The sequence below is a fragment of the Dermacentor albipictus genome, unplaced genomic scaffold (assembly GCF_038994185.2).
Source record: "Dermacentor albipictus isolate Rhodes 1998 colony unplaced genomic scaffold, USDA_Dalb.pri_finalv2 scaffold_17, whole genome shotgun sequence".
Classification (NCBI taxonomy): domain Eukaryota; kingdom Metazoa; phylum Arthropoda; class Arachnida; order Ixodida; family Ixodidae; genus Dermacentor; species Dermacentor albipictus.
The window spans coordinates 9,616,774-9,635,246 of NW_027225571.1; the positions used below are offsets into that span (position 1 = coordinate 9,616,774).

The 18,473-nt window shown below is 45.3% G+C and overlaps 1 protein-coding gene across 2 annotated transcripts in view; it reads right to left on the bottom strand.

Annotated features, from left to right (window-relative positions):
• The window catches only part of LOC139051977 (uncharacterized), a 118,157-nt gene that overhangs the window by 62,758 nt on the left and 36,926 nt on the right, over window positions 1-18,473 (bottom strand). For both annotated transcript variants that reach the window (XM_070529040.1, XM_070529039.1), the window contains exons 8-9: window positions 13,727-13,906; window positions 243-305 (exon numbers count right to left, since the gene is read on the bottom strand). In XM_070529040.1, coding sequence (XP_070385141.1) covers window positions 243-305; window positions 13,727-13,906 — 243 coding nt within the window. The remainder of the gene's footprint in view (window positions 1-242; window positions 306-13,726; window positions 13,907-18,473) is intronic.

Here is an 18,473-nt window from a genome sequence, read left to right on the forward strand (position 1 = left end):
TCCCGTGGAACCGAACGCGGAAGTGGTGCCGTACTTTGTACAACAGAATAAATACCTTCTCAATCAGTTCCCTTGCTACAGTCCACTCCGCCGAGTGGCCGATCTGAGCGCTAACGGAGGCGATATACCTTCGCGCGTGCCGATGACGAACAGGGAAAGAATGAAGTTGTTTACAAAAGTCCGCCCCCACAGCTTGGAGAATTGTGCTCGGCATTTCTTCACGGGCCCGCCCGTATACTCACCTTTTGAGCTCGATGAAGTTTGAAGACTGGTTGGTCTCGTTAAAGCGCAGGTTGCTTAGCTCCCTGGAAAAATAATATTAGTGTTTATTGCCGCTAACAATGGCAGCAATAAAAATATTTGGTTATTTTACATAAAGGAAATTCAAGTAAATATTACGATGCAGAAATGTTCTGGAAGTTAATTTCACCATAGCTCCTTTAATAATTCTTTCAGCAAGCTTTTCGAAGACGTGTAAAGATTTCGTCTGCTAACTTGTTAAATATGTGCGGCACATATGCACATCGTCTGGCCACATCATAACTTGTGGCTGAACGAGAAACTACATAACGGACGTGTTTTCCAAGTTCCCTTGTGGCGGAGTTTTTTTTGTTTCAATGTGGAATTCTAAGAATGTTTGACGACAACTCTTTCGATAAGAAATTATTGAAAATTCCATAGACCAAGTTCACGGGATATATTTGGAGCTATTGCTATTAGGTAATTGTTGGCAACACATTTAAGTATATTTCTTGTAATACTGTCTGCCTTGCATCGTCAAGCATCCGAACAGAAGCCGAAGACTAATGCCGTACCTCAACACACTATAACCCAGTGCATGCACAATAGTGTTTTTTACAGGCAAAGATGCAAAACTTTTGGTATTAAACAATAGCTAAGCGACTGACATCAGTTTATAACAAATAAGTGATAAGTGATGTTGCCAAGATAAGTTACTACCGAAAGATATTCCAAAATATTTCACACAATCCACGCATGGAATAGGCGCATATTTACAAGAAACACAGTTCGACTCATGTAATCAGTGAGCCATGATAATTACAGTAGTTTTTGGTAGAGAGCGCAAACAAACAAGTTGTGTTTTTGGGCATTGACAACAATTCCATAGTTAGTGAACCAAAGTATTGCATTGTACCCGTCATTTTGCAACATTTCAGTGGAAATCTTGTAAGAAAGAAGATGTTTCGCCAGTAACACAGTGTGGTTAGCGTACTGGAACACGGAGCATTTGGAAACTGCCAACGGAAAGTCATAAAAAAATTATGGCGTTTAACATGCCAAAACCACTTTCTGATTATGAGGCACCCCGTAGTGGAGGACTCCGGAAATTTTGACCACCTGAGGTTCTTTAACGTGCACCTAAATCTAAGTACACGGGTGTTTTCGCATTTTTCGTGGCCGGGATTCTATCCCGCGACCTCGTGCTCAACAGCCCAACACCACAGCGACTGAGCAACCACGGCGGGTAAAGTCATTAACGAAGATGTTAAACAACAATAGCGATAAAGCGCACCCTTGAAGAACTCCAGCTTTAAGCTACAGCTGAGCACTAAAAACGCCCTGATCATCGGTCGCGACCACTTGAAATCTCTTGCTCAAGAAATTTTCAAGAATGTTGTAGAAAAGCCCGCGAAATACCCTAAAATACGGCTTACTTAACAAGATTTGATGGCTCAGTGTGTCAAACGCTCTCGCTACATCTGCGACCACAGCCCACCTAAAAAGTACTGATCGAATGCCGAGAACAGTTCATTTGAAAATTCCTCAAGTTGCGCCACAGTCCCACGTTCAGAAACAAACCAAAACTGTCGATCAGTCAGGATAGAAAAGTTGTTAAGAAGACATAGTGTGGAAAAGAATTTTTTCTAATACCCGAGCAGTAACCGGCAATATAGAAACTGTCCCATAGTTTTCAATATTTTCTTCCTTGACTTTGTAGTGGTAAAACAACTGCAGTTTTAAGCATTCCGGAATTTCGTCACGTTCCAAAAAACCACTCAGTATATGGAGGATAATACCTGACATAGCATTAAAATTCCTTCTGATCGTATGTAATGATATTCCATAATATCGAGAGGGCTGGCTAGGACGTTAACTGAAAAGAATTCTTTCAAGATCACACCACCAAATTGTCGGAAGAAAAGCTGAGGCAGATACAGATTGCCTCAACGATTGAGTGTTTGTGGATAGAGAGACAGCTCTGTGGGACGTTCTTACAAAGTGCCTGCTAAAAGTAGCAGCCACTACTGTGGGAGGATACTAAAAACACCAAAAGCAGACTGTTCACTGGAACTCATTCCTCTGAGATGATTTACCAAAAATCAAGTTTTGCTTAAATATATTTGAAAATTGTTGGAATTTATAAAAAAACAGCGTTTGGCACCGCGCCGAAGAGAAACAATTCTATTTATTGCCGACTTGTATTCAAATTGCAGTGCTAGGCTTCTCGCATTTCTTTTACAGCGTTTCCACAAGGTATCTCGATACGAAATAGCAGCAAGAATTTCCGTATTCATCCAGCAGCGACCCTTATCGTCTTAAACTATCAGCCATGCGCAATGTAATTCGATTTTTTTTTTCATTTGCGTACAGAGCCTTTCATGTATTTTGCCCGACGAATGTTTTTTGGTTAAGGATGCCCAGTCAAACGAAACGAGAAGATTATCAAGCTTGCATTGACTAACTATAGGGCCAAGGCATTTGCACTACCCAGATGCAGTTTCGACCGACGGCGTTTCAGACGCGTCTGATAATATAAGACGACATGCTACAAAGTAGTGGTCAGCCAGTCTTTGTAGAGTAGTACATGACCTAAATGAACAGTTCGCAGCACTGACCGCTATGTGATCTAAACAGGATTGCACTAGTCTATTAGGTACCAGACGTGTTTGCTCGAAGCATTGCTATGCGCCATTATTGGCAGCCTGCAAGAAAATGGCCACTGTCATTCTACGACACCCCTGCTCACACGACCGCATCACACCTTGGCTGAAGCGTTGATTTTTCTGGACAGTCGCTTTGTGTGTTGTCGACTTCTGACGCTGCGCTGCTTTAGTGCGGCTTTGCGTCTGCACGTCCTGCGTCAGTTGGCCGAATGTACAAACTTGCAGGGCATTTGGTTTTCAGAAATGGTGGCAGAGACATCCGTATCATGCCTTAAATTAAATTTCTTACCGTTTGTCCGCAAGTTATGCCATTTCTAGTAGCAGCGTTTCTTTATTCAAGAGGCCCGAAACGAAGCATGCATTCCGACGGCACCTTTACCTTCTCCCGCGATCATCCCATGCAAGCTGCCACAAGCGAAGAGTGGCTATTATTCATAGGTTCATCGGGGCGTTGGCTTTACGCATTGTCTGTCTCATACTTCTACCGTACTATTTCCCGCCTGGGCTGTTGCATGCGAGTACAAATGTAAGTGCTGCAGCTTCTTCAATGCTTTTACCGGGGGCTAACGGGTGAGTAAATGTAACAGGCGATGGCCAGGGAGCTCTAGAGAGCAGTGTGATAACGACCAGAGAACTCCAGAGGGCATTAGCGTGCCTCAGTGAAGAAAAATCGGCAGCCATGATGTTTAATGATAACCAAAGCGGCGAGCATATAGGATACAGGAGGTTACGCTGGAAGTAGTGGATAAGTACAAATATCTTGACGTGTGGATAGACAACACTAAAATCTAGGGAGGGTATCGCAGGAGTGAAGCGGCCGATTTACTCTTCAAAGCGTTGCTTTACTCTCGCAAAATTTTGAGTGCAATGAAATGTACCGTTGACTCCGTCACCAAGGGAGAGTAAAATGTGCTTTTCACGCTCCCCTTCAGAGAGAGAGTAGAATGCCCTTTCTACTCTTACGGCAATAGAAAACAAAACGTAGCGTAATATTCTGTTTCACCTGTAGGAAGCTGGCCGTGAACATGGCAATGTATCACTGACGCACGCTGAGCAAACAGCACACCGTTCTGCTTCTAACAGAACAGGCAGCCACAGTTCAAAGGAACGTGGAGCGAGCGCTCGACTTTTTCACTCGGAGTTGCTCCACCGCACGCGCGCTCAACATCGCGGAACAGCACAGCACCGGCGAAAGGTGATCCGTCTAGCCAACAGCAACGAAGGCCATCGAAGGGAGATCGTGTGTCAGCCATCTCGCGTCGCTGAGAAAACACGGCAGTCGTTCGTCATTCGTTAGATATTACAACAAATCCTCCACGGTGAGTGAATTTTAACTTAGGTGCACATTCTCCGTACATGGCATGCTATCACGAAGAAGTCGTCGCGGCATTTAGCCGACGCGACTGACAACGGACTAGGCAAGTGCGCCGTGTCTCGATGTCAATCGAAAAAGCCAGTCGTTGCGATAACTGCATGTGATTCACTTGCCACTACCGTAAGAGCTTTAAAAATCGCAAACGCTGCCAGAACCATGGCATGTTCAATGAGATGTGAGGCGAGAGGACGCCTAAAATGCTTTGTTCACCAGCCCATGATTCCGAACCTATGCGGAGCGTGCTTAGCGCACGTTTTGTGTGTTTGAATTTATTCAGTTTGGCAGTCTACTGTGTATGGAACGCTGTTCAAATAAGGAGTCGCATAACAGTAGGAGTCATTTTGCTGGCGGCATGCTTTCGTTATAAATGACAGTGTCTTGCCCATGGGTAATCTGCGACCGCTGAAGTTACGTGCAGCACCAGTGCGAGTTAGAAACATTGCCGCAGGCATTCAGCTGCATGCTGCAAGAGCTCAATGGGGCGCGTTATCTTGAACTTACTGAAAACGCATGAGCAATCCATGTTTTATGCAGAATAAAACATAAACCCCATATAAACGATCTTGCGCTCGACAGCTACAAGCGATGCGATGGAGAAGGCTGTCGCTTTCGCTCGTCGCCTACAAGTCGTACTCCGTGCGAGCGACGATGCCACGCGATGCCTCCCCGGTGTTGCCGGTATGAGGGCTGGAAATACGCGTCGAAACTAGCGAAACGCGTGCTTTAGTAATTTAAGTTGATGTATTTTACTGTAAAACGTAGCATGAAATATTTACGAAGGTCTTGCAGTAGGTTCTTATTATTGCACGAATAAAAACTCAATCCTTTGATCGTCCCGCGCGACAATCGGTAGTAGTTGAGCGATGTACATACATCCAGTTCCGGCCTCGCGCTATTGGCTAGTCGCTAATAGCACTTCCGGGCGACGAGCGACGATTTCTAGATTTCCAGAAACGAGCCATCTGTTCAAGCGACGGCCCGTTTTGTCGCTCGAAGCCGTCGCTCATCGCCGTCGCACAGCAAATTGCTCTCACAGTGTTTATCGCAAAGACTGAACTGTTTTTGCTCATGTATTGAAATGGTGTGATTATAGGTCTGGTTTTGTCTCTTGTTGCGGTTTTCGTGCACGGTGCGAAACTGAAAGGATGCTTATGTCTACGAACTCGGTGAATTGTCGAGCAGCAAGTTGTGCATCGGCATCGAATATAACGGCTGCCGTGTGGAATTACCATTGCAGGGGCGCTTTGCATACGCCTATAGTTTTGTACATGCCTGTGCATTTGCTAATATGAGTTGGCATTTCAGAGTAATGTCCTATGCACAGCTAAAGCACCCTTCCTCTTGGGGTTACAAGCGTTATGTGTGCATCTTGCTACTGCATGGCAGATCAAACTGTGTTTATCGCTCTAATATGTTTAGTAGAGAAATAAAGTGTAAAAATAAAACGTTACTCTAACTCCGTGTTACCAGTCGTCTGTCGTGCACAAAACAAAGATATGGTCTAATAAACTAATAACTGAGGTCTAACTGCTGCAACCTTAAAGAAAGTAAAATGCTAGATGTCTAATTGCGGCACTATTCGAGTATGAAAAATGATCTCCATGGCGCACTTCATAAATGAAGATAAGTTCATACCTTGTAGTAAGATTAGATGCAGGCCGCAGTGAACTTTCTTATTATTGAAATGTGGGTACGCTTAGCACAACAAGCCTTGTTGCCCTTTCTTATAGGCACATCTAATCATATCCATTGAACTGGAGGACCATATCCTCATCCCTACTGAGCATCATGTTTGCAGATATGATTCTCAAATTACGGCTTGAGCAGTGGCACAACCAGAGTTGGTGCAGGGGGCACACTGGGCACGTGCTTAGCCTTTGTCACAAGTGGTGTTTGCGATACACCAGACTAATGACAGACCTATGACATCTGACAATTACCAACATTATATTTATTAGCAGGAGTATTGTAACATGGGTGCCGAATGAGGATGAACCGTCGGTTATTTATTTTTTGTTTAGACCTAAAATTTAGGTTAGTTTTGCAGTTTATCTGTGCAGTCGTTTAGATGTTTCGCATGCATTTCAGTAGGAAGACTAAGAGCTAAGATTCTTTTAGTGCCGTGACCTTATATCCTGACTGTCTTGATGTTGTTTTACACGATGCCCTCTTGTTGGCTTTTGCACACTATATTTTTCAGGCACCCGTTTTATATAACGCATGAAGGCAGTTGCAAGGACACAAGGATGTCAAAGAGTCAGCCCAGCACGACTACACGTAGTGCAGAGGAGCGCACGCCAAAGAATCAAAATACATTGCCATGGTATTTGGACGAGAAAACTATAATGTGTGTATATTGGGTGTACCTTTCGACTGAATGCCTACGAAATCAAAATAAAGTACGTCAGACGAAGATGAAAATTTTAATGTACTCTAGGCAGCCATCTTAACATCGTATACTTACGCAATGTCTCCGGTGGGAAAGTCAAAATCAAGCATGCTCTCTGGAGACAAACACATAGGAGCAAGAGTCATTGAAAAGTTAGAAATGTGTTTAAAAAAGTTGATTAGTTGTGAGAAGTGACTGCTTTTTGTCTTGCCTCTCAACAGATATACCCATGCGATAAAAATAGTGGTAGAATGAAATTGCATATTTGCTTAGTGACATGATACATACTTGCAATGAGCCCCGTGCCTTTGTTCACTATAATAAGCAACAGCGCATGCTTGGTAACGTGCCTACATAAATGTAACAGCTTTAATAGCTTACATTTAACAGCACGTGAATGCAAGGGTGCAAATACAAACTACTGATTCTGTATTTTAAATGCCAACATGAAGCCGGCGGATTTTCATGTTTTCCTTTTTATCTATTTTTTACACAATTTTAGAATCATGGCTTCCTTTTAGGTTTCATAAAGGGGAAGCATTGGGGGAAGAGAATCCCGTGTTTAAAAAGTCATTGTTTACGTGCATGCTCACGAAACCAGTTCATTAGAAGCGCTCGTGCCTCCCGAAGCGAAAGCAAGGAGCAATCAGGGTCTTTAACTGTGCACACCGGGGTGCAAACCTTACGTCTTAGAAGCCGAAGAATCACTTGGAATTAGAAATTATTTTAAAAATGTAAAATTGCGGTTTCTCGAATCTTGCCAACCAACTATGCTAGTGGAGGTAGAGATGCATTCAATGCAATGAACTGAGATCATCTGAATAGTATACTTGTTCATCAATAGGCGGATGTGAACATATAGTATTAAGCAAAAGCCCGTTAGTTTCATGGCTGCTGTAGACATTCTTCTGGACTCAAGATAGAGTGCATAGTGAGGCGATGTATTAATCTTCCTAGACACATACGTACTTGTTTTGAGACGAAGATTCTGTGAAGTGCAATAATTTTTCTTACTTAAGCGCATTTTAACTACATCAGTAAAGAAAGCTTTGGTTTTAGGTAGTTGGTTCAATGTGCAAGTATATGCATTGTCGCATGCAAAATACACATGCATGGAAGGGATATGTGAAAGAGGATGGTGCCATTCTCAATTTACGTTTTGCTTCTTTGTTTGTCCTTTTCGTGCACTTCCCTGCCTGTTCGTATGCTTATGTCGCCGTTGACGCATCACATTCCTCACATCTAATTTTTGGTTCACATCTGAAGCCATGCTATACTTTAGATTGCGTATTCAATGAGTCACAATAACTAATCATGTAATTATGAAAGCTGCTCCTCAGAAGTATAGCATTCTTACCTTAATGAGAATGAAAGCTGCCATATGAGAGGAAATTTGATGTTCAAAATTTTTATGCTAATGCTCCTTGCAGTTTTATGCTCATTTCCTACAAACTAGATAATATTGTAAATTTATTATTATTTATTTGTGAGAAAGTGCAACGGATAAATCCCAACAGCACCACGAAACTACTTTCATGAGGAGGCCAACCGAATATGAAATATATTATGCCCCTGTACCGGTTTGAGGCCGGGCAGGATATTGCTGCAGAACCACAAGACACACTTAGAAACAATAGGGTGCAGCTCATACATGAATAACTTTATGTGAAATATAAGCAAAGCTAGCTAGACCTGCCGCCTAACATGAGAATATGCAACATATTTCTAAATGCACTGTATTGTCGGTCAGGAACATCCATACGCTGTACAGCAAGTTATCGAATGAGCTGCTGTTTTAGAATATGGCAAACAAAAGAAGTTTCTTGCACAATTTACCTACATTACCAGCCCCATGCTTAGCTGCTCATCTGGTAACCTCTACCATATAAGTGCATGCGTTTTGTGCCAGAAATGCGTTCTTACTGGCCAGTAACATGGTGCATATTTCTCGTCGATCACAGTGACAATATTTTGTGAGTTTGCACAATTTTGTTGTATGTTTAACTTTCCATTATATAATTTATTTTTGAAAAGAAGGAGCCAATTGAAATTAAGGGATATTTCTACACTCTAATATGACGAAACTTTAGAGAATATACTTATGTTTTATTACAAGATCAGCTCTAAAGTCATGGGCATCATTTTAATTTGATTTTATGTGTTTGTCAGTATGTTCCTCAAAATATTATTCAGTTTCTCTTGTGACTCATCGATAAAGATTTCCCCCTTTTAAGAGAGAAAATATTTCATTTGAGTAACTCGGGAACTGCAGATTACATCCCATCCACCAAGCATAAGTGCAGGATTTGCTTATGAAGGGACCAAATATTCCCCACAAGCAAGTACTGCGAATTCCTTCAAACGTGACCATGGATCTACATCGTGCTTTCACACTATTGGGAAGAGTACTAGCACTCTGTTCTGAAGGAGTACAAGTACTCTGTTTGGGGGAGTAAAAACACTCGGTTTGGAGGAGTAGAGGTACTCGGTCTGGGGGAGTACTATTACCCCTGCGGGGAGAGTATTAGGACTCTGCGGGAGAGTACCAGCACTCCATGTGGGGAGAGTATTAGCACTCTGCTGAAGAGTACTAGCACTCCCTTGTGGTGAAGTAACAAAACTCTGTTGGGAGGAGTTGACCTACTCTCTCTCAAAGAGGGTCCATCTACTCTCGAAAGCAGAGTGAAATATGAGCCAAGCAGATGCTCCCTCAAAGAGAGTGCCCGGAACTATCTGTTTTTAGAGTGAATGGGGATTAGTACCTAAAGGAACATAAAATATGTAACCACTAAATATAGCAGGAATGCAGCTGCTATGAAAAATAGGGCGCCGTGGAACTAGAATAGGTACGAAGTGGTGAGAGGCATTTGGAGATGGGTGATGGTTTCTGGTCTGACTTTCGGCGATGCGGTCCTGTGCATGAGATCACAGGTTCGAGCAAAGTTAAGAATCATCGGTTAAGAAAGAGGTTCAAGAAACAGAGGGGTCTGTGCAAAATAGGGATGCAGACGAAATCAGCACTGGGAATGTACGGAACTTTCCAGCAGGGAATTGCCAAGGAAAATACCTACAATATTTAGGGGAAGCTCTTTGTTGTTTGAAGCCAGGGCGGGAGTTCGGTGGACTAGGACGTACCGAGTCCATTAACTAGGGATAGGCACGTTATGCGGTGCGTGTGGATAGGAGGAAATGGCTGAACACCTGATACTTTTCTGCAATGGGCTTCGCCGTACAGTTCACAGCAACGGGGCTGATTTTTCTCGAAGCATTGGTGTTTGGAGACAGTGGAGGCAAAACAGACTTCAAGTGGGTAAAACTAGCCAAGCAGATGTTATCTTAATGGTGGCTAAAATCAAGCCAAAGGTGAAATTTCACCTTCCTTTAAGTAAAAATTATATCTATAGTCATGGCTAGGCGACGTGAGCCGCCACCCAATTTAGAAGGTTCAACCTTATCCATCCATCCCTCGCTTCTCGCACCATGAGCACCTCCTCCCCATCGGCGGGATATAACGACATCACACACCCTATCACACACCCATTCCTTGGGCTGCTGAACACGAGGTCGCGGGATCAAATCCCGGCCACGGCGGCCGCATTTCGATGGGGGCTAAATGCGAAAACACCCGTGAACTTATATTTAGGTGCACGTTAAAGAACCCCAGGTGGTCGAAATTTCCGGAGTCCCCCACTGCGGCGTGCCTCACCAACAGAAAGTGGTTTGGGCACGTAAAACCCCATAAATTAACTTTAATTTAACCCATTCTTCAAGAGGTTATTGTGGCGACGCCCACAAAAGCTCAGACGGTTCTACTGCGCGCCTACCACGTATATCATACGCAGCTTGGAGCTGCATAGCGCCGGGGTCACAAAACATAGCACTGACACGTGAACGTACTACGGGGCGGTTTATCTGTTATGGTGCTCTTTACAGGCAGTGCTAGCCTGGAAGTCTGCACGCTTATTCGTCTCTTCGCTGCTCAGGAATCTGCCACCACATGTCTGAGTTCAGTGTCGCGTACGTATGCGAGCAGAAGGCGCGAGATCGCCGAAGGGCCGAGCACAGTCTGCGGGAACGTTATCTCTTCCGGACACGCGCTTGGAGAGTGCTCTTTTATGCATGCTGTCAAATAGAGCTTTCCTTTCAGTTGAAGTGCCACCGTGGTCAAAGGAGGCATACCGAATGCGCCTACCGGCTGAGAAGTCTCGTAGGCAAAACAAAGGTGAAAGTCAGTAGGGAAATTTGGAAATACGCTACCTAAACTTAAGTGATGCTATCGGCCAGACTTCTACAAAGTACGCAAGCAAAAAAGTATCCAAAAGAAATGAAAAGAAGAAACGGCGAAGGCGTACAAAGCAGTTTGCCTCTTTGGGTAGGCATGGGCGCTTGGAGACGGTATTTATTGTAGTACTTTTATTGGCAAGTCTGCGAATATTGCTCTGTTCTCCCGTTCAAGAAACCTGCCATTCGCAATATTCATCTGACGCAATAGCATCGAGTGAAGGCTACGGAGAGGTGCATGACAGGGGATGGCGGACAACAGCCTACCGTGACTTAATAATAATAATAATAATAATAATAATAATAATAATAATAATAATAATAATAATAATAATAATAATAATAATAATAATAATAATAATAATAATAATCAGCCTGCTTACTCCCACTGCAGGGCAAAGACCTCTCCCATACTTCTCCAACTACCCCGGTCATGTACTAATTGTGGTCTTGTTGTCCCTGCAAACTTCTTAATCTCATCCGCCCACCTAACCTTCTTCCGGCCCCTGCTACGCTTCCCGGCCCTTGGAATCCACTCCGTAACCCGTAATGACCATCGGTTATCTTCCCTCGTTACATGTCCTGCCCATGCCCATGCCCATTCCTTTTTCTTGATTTCAACTAAGATGTCATTAGCTCGAGTTTGTTCCCTCACTCAATCTGCTCTTTTCATACCCCTTAACGTTACACCTATCATTCTTCTTTGCATAGCTCATTGCGTCCTCCTCAATTTAAGTAGAACCCTTTCCGTAAGCCTCCAGGTTTCTGCTCCGTACGTGACTACTGGTAAGACCCAGCTGTTACACACTTTTCTCTTGAGGGATAATGGCAACCTGCTGTTCATGATCTGAGAATGCCTGCCAAACGCACCCCAGCCCATTGTTATTCTGATTATTGCCGCCTCATGATCCGGATCCGCCGTCACTACCTGCCCTAAGTAGATGTATTCCCTTACCACTTCCAGTGCCTCACTACCTAGCGTAAACTGCACATATCAGCGTGCATATCGCGGTAGCGATATGCACGCTGATGAATAGGAGTGGCGAAGTAGGGAGAACGGGGTTTCAAAACAGTGGCAATTCTTTCAGGGACTTTCAACTTCCGCGTCGAAAATTCTCGCATTGCCTTGAATGGTCCTGGTAAACTCGCCAACTGCAATTTGTTCTCATGTCTTTTTTGCCGATTATATGTAATACTCCCACTTGCGCGCGAATATATATAGCCAAACTAAATAAACAATCCTGGATTGAGTCAATTCACATGGTCCTTCATTTCTAAGCGCTATTTGCCATTGACCGGCCTCCTCTGCCAATATTTTACGTCCGACATCACGATTGGCTCGCAGCTCCTGTACGAATGGCTCTAGGGCAAGAAATTAAAAAAATGAAACAGAAACACATTGTAACGGGTCCTGATGTCAGCGCATCATTTTGCTTGCTTACGGGTTGAAACAGCCTGCGATACCGTAATAGCGTGCATGGCCATCAGAACACAGTGCAGCGCGCATTAGCTCAGTTTCTCGTAGAATCGGCAATATCTAAAAGTTACTCAAATATGTTATTGTAACTGATTACGACGCTGCATTTGTCGAAGTCATTCATTTTCTTACCATTGTCATATATATGCGTGTTTCCAGTATTCACTGATATTATCGTGTTAATGGGATGGTTGTGTGCGTGTTTGCGCTGCGTTTTTCACCAATAAGGGCGGCCGTGCGTACATGAAAATGTACATCTAGAACGCCTGTGAACTGTTGAGATAATTGTTTTTGACGCGTGTATCAACTTTTGAAATGTTCTCACAATAGCCTTCTCTATTCTTCGTCTGTCGCTTTTTTTTTTGAGCTCGTCTACGAACTAAGAGGCATAACTAGAACAATCTAACCGGCGCCAACATCTCCTTGCATACAGTTTAATAAACAAAAGAAACTGTGCGCCTTAAATTTTACTTATTAAACAACGAAGCGGGCTGATCGAAGGAATAAACAAGCAAATACGTGAAGCTTGCTCCCTGTCACTGCGGCGTCAAACTGCTACGACGTAGTACGTGTTCGTGCCACGTACTGCAACATGTGCCCTTATTCACAAAGCGCTTTGTAAGCTAAAATAATTTGTCAGAGCACGCTAAAGCCAATCGTGATGCTGAAATACTAGCTAGGGTCGACGGCAATTAAAAAGAAAATTTTCTTGCGAAATTAAAATTAAAAAAAAAGCATTTGAGAATACCCGGCCTACGTTTTGCTGGCAACGCATTGTAAGCATTCGGATATTTTAGCCGTTGACCCGCCGATTATTATGCGTTCCTGATTTTACGTCTCTCGTAGGTTTCGGTAATAGCCTTGGGCCGATTTCTAAGGATGGCACCATATAGGAGATGTGCGCCGTCAAACTTTCTGTAAACGTGCCACGTTGTTCCAGTATTTTTTAACATGACCTCGTTTGATGCATCGAAACACAAAAGTAGCTAGTCAAAGTAATTGGCATACGATTATCTCGAAACTAGTCTTATCCGGCGAAGTCGTTCCAAATGATAATACGTCATGAGAACTGACCGGCTGCAATTCGTAAAAAGCAATTTGCGCCCTGAGGTAATTAATTAAAAGAAGTAAATAATATTTCATAATTCGACCATGTTGTTCGATTTCTCGCCCAAGCCCCTCGACTATTCCCGCTCGAGGGAGAGAATCGTGCCATCATCCGGAGGCAATGTCCAAACACAAAAGAAATCCGTACGGTCTAGGAAAACAAACGAGCACGGGCGCGGTCGCCGCCGAACCTGGTCATGACGCATTCGAGGATGACGCTGCTCAGCGACATGGGCAGCTCGCCGTGCTCGTTGCGGCCGCCGCCCACGGGGATCACCTTGACGGCGCTCTCGTCGCCGCTGGGCCTCCGGATGCGGTAGACGTCCGCCGTGCAACCTTCGCCCAGCTTGAAACACCGGCGGCAGTCGTCGCTGCACGGTGCAAACAGAGGAGAGGGTGCTGTGCGCGGGTCCTTACTCGGGGGGAGGGGGCGAAAAGAAGCGCTTCCTGAGGAGTGTGTTTTTTTTTTTGTGAGATGGCTAACTCCGCCGTTCGGGTAGTCGATCCACACGTATACACTCGGCGCCACTGATTTTGGGTAGAAACGCGAACGTCTTGGCACGTTTTATGGGAGATCGTAACACCGCCGCACTAAAACGAAGTCAACATTTCAGCTAGAAACAACGAGCATTTTCGCTACAGCAGCCGAGCATTTGCATTATAGCGGAGCAATAGCGTTTAAAGTTGGGAGCGGACTACCCACATTGCGCGACTCACTTTCGGAGCTCGAGTCTGGGCAAGCTCTGGCTTCACTTCCAAAGGCGAGAAGCTGGGGTGCCGACACCGGCGAATTCTCGAAAAAAAAAAAAACCCTCCTTGGAAGAGGCGTTGCACCCGGATCACGGACACATTTCTTAATCGAGTACACAGTCGCGTGCAGCGTAACCGAATCAACTCAGGCGAACAAGCGGAGAGTACCGTCGAAATACCCCCATTCAAGAGGAGCGACTGGCCAAAAGAATGGCCGAAAACACGAGGGATACTTATTTCAAAATAAAAATGTTACTATTTACTGCTCTAATGATATTCGGTATTTTCGCGAGTCGGTAGTTTGATTTCTGCCGGTGTTCACCAGATTATCACTGCTATCAGATTACCGCTCGGCGCAAAAACGCGGAAACAGTACATATAATGGAATTTTCTTGAACGCTGTCGCCTATTCCATTGCAAAGGTTGCGCGCGTCCGATCATCAGATTACGCGCTCCGCGAATAGTGTATAAACATTTTTCGAATGTCGGCGAGCACCAGCGACTACTCTGAAGTGTGTATGGACACGCAGTGAGACACGTTTAAATGCCGGACTCACTCGACCCCTTGATCGGTGCGAACGGACCGGACGAACCAACTGACGCCTATATCGCCAGGCTTCGTACTATCTGCCAATGACAGACACCTTCGTGGGAAACATCATCATCTTCATCATCATCAGCCTGGTTACGCCCATTGCAGGGCAAAGACCTCTCCCATATTTCTCCAACTACTCCGGTCATGTACTAATTGTGGCCATGTTGTACCTGCAAATTTCTTAATCTCATCCACAAACGTAACTTTCTGCCGTCCCCTCCTACGCTTCCCTTCCCTTGGAATCGAGTTCGTAACCCTTATTTATCACCGGTTATTTTCCCTCCTCATTACATTTCCTGCCCATGACCATTTCTTTTTCTTGATTTCAACTAAGATGTCATTAACTCGCGTTGGTTACCTCACCTAATATGCTCCTTTCTTAACCCTTAACGTTGCATCCATCATTCTTCTTTCCTTAGCTCGTTGCATCATCCTCAATTTAAGCAGGACCCTTTTCGTAAGCCTCCAGGTTTCTGCCCCGTACGTGACTACTGGTAAGACACAGCTGTTATACACTTTTCTCTTGAGGGATAGCGGCAACCTACTGTTCATGATCTGAGAATGCCTGCCAAACGCACCCCAGCCCACTCTTATTCTTCTGGTTATTTCAGTCTCATGATCCGGATCTGCGGTCACTACCTGTCCTAAGTAGATGTATTCCCTTACCACTTCCAGTGCCTCGCTACCTATCGTAAACTGCTGTTTTCTTCCCAGACTGTTCAACATTACTTTAGTTTTATGCAGATTAATTTTTAGACCCCACTTTCTGCTTTGCCTCTCTAGGTCAGTGAGCATGCATTGCAAGTGGGCCCCTGAGTTACTAAGCAAGGCAATATCATCAGTTAATCGCAAGTTACTAAGGTATTCTCCATTAACTTTTACCTCAATTCTTCCCAATCGAGGTCTTTCAATACCTCCTGGACACACGCCGTGAATAGCATTGGAGAGATCGTATCTCGCTGCCTGACGCCTTTCTTTATTGGGATTTTGTTGCTTTCTTTATGGAGGACTACGGTGGCTGTAGAGCCGCTATAGATATCTTTCAGTATTTTTACATACGGCTAGTCTACACCCTGATTCCGTAATGCCTCCATGACTGCTAAGGCTTCGACAGTATCAAAAACTTTCTCGTAATCAATAAAAGCTACATGTAAGGCTTTGTTATATTCCGCACATTTTTCTATCACATTATTGATAGTGTGAATATGGTTTACTTTTCAGTAGCCTTTACGGAATCCTGCCTGGTCCTTTGCATAGCAGAAGTATAAGGTGTTCCTGATTCTATTTGCGATTACCTTAGTAAATACTTTGTGGGCAACGCATATTAAACTGATCCGTCTATAATATTTCAAGCCTTTGGCGTCCCCTTTCTTAAGGATTAGTATTAAGTTAGCGTTTTTCCAAGATTCCGGTACGCTTGAAGTCATGAGGCATTGCGTATAGAGGGTGGCAAGTTTTTCTAGAAAAATCTGCCGAGCATCCTTCAACAAATCTGCTGTTACCTGATCCTCTCCAGCTGCCTTCCCCCTTTGCATAGCTCCTAAAGCTTTCTTTACTTCTTCCGGTGTTAGTTGTGGGACTTCCCATTTCTCTAGACTATTCTCTCTTCCATTATCATCGTGGGTGCCACTGGTAGTGTACAAATCTCTACAGAACTCCTCAGCCACTTGAACGATCTCATCCATATTAGTAATATTGCCGGCTTTGTCTCTAAACACATTCATATGATTCTTGCCCATTCCTAGTTTCTTCTTCACTGCTTTTAGGCTTCTTCCGTTCCTGAGAGCATGTTGAATTCTATCCATATTGTTACGTAGGATGACGCAGACGAAAAGCTATGTACAAATATATTTACAAGGAAAATACGCTGCGCTAGGCCAAGAGGCAACAGCCCGCGCTAGCATCTAATCGTCGTCGTTGTCTTCACACTGCTGGCCTTTCGTGATCGCACATATTGTGCCGTAGCACTACCCCCGGCTGCAAACGCGCCGTCCCGGAGCGACTAAAGATCGGACTCGGAAGCAGTGTAGTAGGCCTTGAGCCTACTGACGTGTACGACATCACTAGATGCCACAGGAGAGGACGAGGTTGAGCCCACAGGAGCAATTTCGTAAGTCACAGGCGTCACCTGGCGCAGCACGCGGTAGGGCCCTGTGTAACGCGAAAGAAGTTTCTCTGAAAGTCCGACGTGACGAGAGGGCGACCACAGGAGCACGAGCGCACCAGGTGAAAACTGTACGTCACGATGGCGGGCGTTGTACTGACACTGCTGAGTGGTCTGTGAGGCCGTAAGTCGAGCACGGGCAAGCTGGCGTGCATGGTCGGCGAGGGCGATGGCGTCGCGCGCATACTCGCTTGTTGAGACCGCAGCAGGAGGAAGTGCCGTGTCTAGGGGCAAGGTAGGTTCGCGACCGTACTGGAGATAAAAGGGAGAAAATCCGGCGGTGTCGTGCCGGGAAGAATTGTACGCAAATGTTACGTAAGGAAGGGCAATGTCCCAGTCGTGGTGGTCCTTGGAAACGTACTTGGCCAGCATATCGGTAAGAGTACGGTTTAACCGCTCTGTCAGGCCATTGGTTTGAGGATGGTATGAAGTAATCAGTTTGTGTTGAATGGAGCAGGAACGCACAATGTCAGCGATAACTTTCGAGAGGAAGTTTCGACCACGGTCAGTAAGCAGCTGTCGCGGGGCGCCATGAAGCAAGATAATGTCACGCAAGAGAAAGTCCGCGACGTCAGTGGCGCAGCTGGTAGGGAGAGCCCGAGTGATAGCGTATCGGGTGGCGTAATCAGTCGCGACGGCTACCCATTTGTTCCCAGAGGATGACGTGGGAAAGGGACCGAGCAGGTCTAATCCAACACGAAAGAACGGTTCCACAGGGACGGTGATCGGCTGGAGATGACCGGCAGGTAGAGCCTGAGGTGTCTTCCGACGCTGGCAGGGATCACAGGCAGCAACATAGCGTCGAACGGAGCGAGCGAGACCAGGCCAATAGAAGCGGCGGCGGACGCGGTCGTACGTGCGGGTTACCCCAAGATGTCCTGCAGTGGGTGCGTCATGCATCTCAAAGAGCACAGCCTGTCGTAGATGTTTTGGCACGACAAGAAGAAGATCAGGGCCATCAGGGAGAAAGCTCCTTCGGTACAGAATGCCGCCCTGGAGGACATATCGGAGAACGGATGCGTCGGTAGGTGTAGAGCGCAGACGCTCGATGAGTACTCGCAGCGATAGGTCTCGGTACTGCTCATCGGCGATGTTAGCGAAGGCAGACACAGAGAAAATGCCGTCGGCGGTACTACTGTCGGCGTCGTCAGGCTCGTCCACCGGGTAGCGAGACAGGCAGTCAGCGTCCTTGTGTAGTCGGCCAGATTTGTAGGTGACAGAGAACGAATATTCTTGGAGGCGTAAGGCCCAGCGACCAAGTCTTCCTGAAGGGTCTTTCAATGAGCATAACCAACAAAGGGCGTGATGGTCTGTTACAACGGAAAAGGATCGGCCATATAAGTATGGGCGGAATTTCGCAACCGCCCAAACTAGGGCCAGACACTCACGCTCAGTGATGGAATAGTTGCGCTCCGCGGGTGAGAGGAAC